Genomic DNA, 3,952 nt, shown 5'->3' on the forward strand with positions numbered 1-3,952 from the left:
AGCTAATTCTACTCCATAAAATCCTGTAGTTACCATATCTGATAACATAACTGCATCTTCATTTGATACCCCTGGTGGAACTATTGCTAAATTAGCATCAGCCTCATTAACATTAAAATACTCAGCAAAAACTCCATCCTTTATATTACCATATTTACACCCACTTAACATCCCATTAGAGTGTTGTGAAAATCCATCTTGAGCAGCAGAAGATCCCCAATCTGGTGTTACTGCAGGTACAATAACTTTATCTCCAACTTTAAGTGTTTTAACTAATGACCCAACTTTGACTATCTGCCCAACTGCTTCATGTCCAAGTGTTATATTCTTTCTTTGTCCTAATACTCCATCCCAAACAGTATGACAATCAGATGTACATGGAGTTAGTACTAATGGTCTACAAATAACATCTAATGGTCCACATTCTGGAATTGGTTTTTCTAACCAACCGATCTTATTGTTATCAAGAACGCATAAGCATTTCATTGTCTTCTCCTCACTCATCTGAGAATTTGAATTTATTTCAATTTTTCAGTATTTGCATTTATAGAAAAATTCTTTCTTATAATATTTTCTATTAAATTCGGTTTTTAAAAAAAGAATTACTTATTGTTTTTTTTTTTTAAAATAAATTGTTTTACATTCGTTATTATTTTCTTTTCCTGTTCTACAAAATATCATAATTCTCTCTTTGTTTCAAAGGAGAGTTGTTTACCAACAAGTTTTCAGTACAACTTTTTTCTACTTTTTTTATCTACTTCTTTATAAAAAAAGGTAATATGATAAATCAAAATAATAAAAAGATATTTAAATTAAAATTAGATTTATTTATTATTTATTAAAATATAAAAATATAAAATTAATATTAAAATATGAGTAATATAAACAGATAAATAAACATCTATTTATTAGATATTTTAAATGAGTTTAATATTCTTTACTATTTTTTATATTACATATAGATTCGGATAATCTCTAATTTATTATGATTTAATTGTTTATCCATATTTTTTTTATAAAAATTATGACGTTTATTTATTCTGAATGATAAGAGATGATATATATAATACTACAATTTATCTAAATAATAATAAATTAAATTATAACCATAAATTAAATAATCAAATTGAATAAAAGTTTAATATAAAATAAACATCCTTGGAAATAGTTAATTTAACGTTATCAACAAACTGATTAATACATAATAATCCATATGACTATATAATTAATGAAGTTTAATTACAATTAAACCAATCTTATAAACAATGTAACAATAAATTGTATTAAAGTGTCAATGTTTTAATCATCAATGATTAATATTAATTCAAAATATCTTTATTCTAATTTATATAAGTGAAATCATTTTTTTTACTAAAGCAATGTTTATTGAATAAAATTAAATAGTAATAATTTTATTCTAAAATTTAATTGTTAAAATATCTATAAGATATTATATTTTAAATGGATTTTACAGAGAAATCCATAAAAAAACTCGATATAAAATGATATCCTCTTTTTATTAATTACCACATCATTTGGTTTCTTTAAAGTTCCTGGATGTGAAGAGAATCCTGACGGAGAGTTTAGTGAAAGTGATTTTGATTTTGTACCTGAATTATCGACTGTTTCATTTATTATAGGATTAGTTATTATGATTGGTACTATTTTATCTGTAATACCTCAATATGTTAAATTGATTAGAACAAGAAACAGTAGTGGATTATCGCCGTTCTATCTTCTTATTCAGTTTATAAATCAAGTTACTACAGTAGCAAATGCATGTATAACAAATGCAACATATATTCATTCATGTGTTTATATTGGATTTAGCCAATGTTTTCCAGTGTTAGTTTCGTGGACACAGATAATATTATTGGCTATGGTATATCTTCCACAAATTTTTTTCTATTTATTATTTTATCCAAACAAGAAAGAGTTTGCATTATTTAAATTACCTTTAATATGTACTCCTATTATAATAATTATTTCTATTCTTTGTTTAGGAACAGTTCCACTTCTTGAACTTACTGATGGAGAATGTGGGAATATAACAGGAGGTTTTGCATTTGTATATGGGATTATTGCTGCTGTTTGTGTTATTATTCAATGGTCACCTCAAATATATATGACATTTAGAAGAAAAGTTTGTAAATTTTTAAGTTCTAACACGTATAATTCTCATTAAAACTAGGCTGCTGGAGCTTTAAGTATGCTTATGTTATCAATTGCAGGACCAGGAATGACTATATTGACATTATATATGATATTTATCACTAAACAACCATTTTCAACATGGTTAAGTAATGCAGCAAGTGCAGTTCAGCAACTCATATTATTATCATTGTTAGTGTATTATGAATTAATACTTCCAAGATTTAAACATAAAGATCAAGAAAAAACACCATTAGTTGAGAATGAACAACAACCAATAAATGATTATAAAAATAATCAAAGTCCAAATGATTTAATTGAATGATCAAAGAATCAATTTTATAAATAATGTTTTAATAAATAAAAAAAAATATTATTATTCAGCAATAACTGGAACAAAATTAATACTTGGTAATAAAGAATGTTCATAAAAATATTGTGATATTTGATCAATAATACTTGTTGATGGTTGATTTAATTGAAAACCTATATTAAATAAATTACCATTAATAATAATACCATCTGATTGAATATAATCAAATATTCCTACTAATGCATCATGATAAATTTTACCATTAGTTAATGCTTGTTTATTTAAATCAATTAATTTATAAGAACCATTAACATTTAATGTAATTATTTGAATTTTATGTTGAGAAGGTACTTCTTCATTAACAATATTTTTCTTTGATCTTCCTTCTATTATAGAAACTAATGGATTATTTTGAATAATTTGAATAATAGAATTAACTGTTTCATTTAAAATAAATTGTCGAATTATTCTTCTTTTGTTAAGACGATTTAAACCAATGTTTAATTGTTTTGCTTTTTCAAAGATACAATCTCTATTAAATACACACACTCCATTTTGGTCATATAATTGATATAATTGAATTGTTGTTAGTGTTTTAGTTTTATATTTTTTTGGTTTTTCAAGTAATAAAGTATATCCCATTGTTGAAAGAATAGCAAAATAAAGAGATTGAATCCCAATATTTTTATCAACACTTTTATATTTCATTTTCTTTAATAATTCTTTGTCTTTCTTTTCTCTAATATCTTGTATTTGAATTAGTTGTTTATCATTTCTTTTATTTTCTATTTCATTATTAACAATACCAATATTATTAGTATTCATTGTAGATTTTTTAAAGTATTATCAATCAATGAAAATTATATTTTTAAGTTCATTTTAGATAGGTTTAAGATGTTGTCAAAGTCTGGATGATGTTTTTTATTTCTTTTATTAAAATTTTATTTATTATAATTATTTATTAAATAATTTATTATTTTTGATATAGATAAATAATAATCGTAAAATTCAATAGATTTGTAGAAGATAATAAAATTTGAAAATAGTGTGTAGGTATTAAAAGAGAACGAGAACTTATAATGAATTAATCAATATTTACGCAAAGGGTTAGTACTTTATTTAGTTATTAAAATTAGATAAAAAATACCCTATGCAAGACAAATGTGTAGATCCTAATAAAGGAAGATTTTATCCCTTTCTTTTTATCTGTCTACAAACAAATAATATAAATAACACAGTTAATCTAATTGTTTTTTTTTTAATACTTGGTCATCAAGACTTTGGAGTTGGTGTTTTCTAAATTCTTCAAAATCATCATTTTCATTATCATCAAAATTAAGGAGAATTGATGCAGTAGTATCAACAAGTGTTGATTTTTCTTTATTGTGATTTATTTTTATTTGTTTTTGACTTAAAAATTTTAATACTGGAGTTTTTAATTGATCAGTATCATTATTGTCATCATCTGAAATTGTAACATGCTTATTC

The 3,952-nt window shown here is 23.3% G+C and overlaps 3 protein-coding genes across 3 annotated transcripts in view, besides 7 other annotated features; 1 reads left to right on the forward strand and 2 right to left on the reverse strand.

The window, feature by feature from the left end:
- EDI_125570 (alcohol dehydrogenase, putative) overlaps nt 1-504 on the reverse strand; it is a gene marked incomplete at both ends in the record, with an annotated part of 633 nt that extends 129 nt beyond the window's left edge. The window contains one exon of the mRNA XM_001733263.1: nt 1-504. This exon is cut by the window's left edge and continues 129 nt beyond it. Coding sequence (XP_001733315.1) covers nt 1-504 — 504 coding nt within the window.
- Nucleotides 505-587: 83 nt separating this feature from the next.
- Nucleotides 588-634: a sequence feature (AT_rich).
- Nucleotides 635-789: 155 nt separating this feature from the next.
- Nucleotides 790-955: a sequence feature (AT_rich).
- Nucleotides 956-1,004: 49 nt separating this feature from the next.
- Nucleotides 1,005-1,026: a sequence feature (AT_rich).
- A 47-nt stretch (nt 1,027-1,073) lies between these two features.
- Nucleotides 1,074-1,153: a microsatellite.
- A 236-nt stretch (nt 1,154-1,389) lies between these two features.
- Nucleotides 1,390-1,463: a sequence feature (AT_rich).
- Nucleotides 1,464-1,651: 188 nt separating this feature from the next.
- Nucleotides 1,652-2,476, forward strand: EDI_125580 (uncharacterized protein; the record flags this gene model as incomplete). Its single annotated transcript, XM_001735845.1, has 2 exons — nt 1,652-2,143; nt 2,192-2,476. The coding sequence occupies 2 exons, from the start codon at nt 1,652-1,654 to the stop codon at nt 2,474-2,476; spliced, it is 777 nt and encodes a 258-aa protein (XP_001735897.1).
- A 10-nt stretch (nt 2,477-2,486) lies between these two features.
- Nucleotides 2,487-2,532: a sequence feature (AT_rich).
- On the reverse strand, nt 2,528-3,289 carry EDI_125590 (uncharacterized protein; the record flags this gene model as incomplete). The annotated part of the gene is made up of 1 exon (XM_001735846.1): nt 2,528-3,289. One exon carries the CDS (start codon nt 3,287-3,289, stop codon nt 2,528-2,530), a length of 762 nt encoding a protein of 253 aa, XP_001735898.1.
- A 92-nt stretch (nt 3,290-3,381) lies between these two features.
- Nucleotides 3,382-3,464: a sequence feature (AT_rich).
- Between the last annotated feature and the right edge of the window lie 488 nt (nt 3,465-3,952).

Source organism: Entamoeba dispar, genomic scaffold (genome assembly GCF_000209125.1).
Source record: "Entamoeba dispar SAW760 scf_1105229459447 genomic scaffold, whole genome shotgun sequence".
Lineage (NCBI taxonomy): Eukaryota > Evosea > Mastigamoebida > Endamoebidae > Entamoeba > Entamoeba dispar.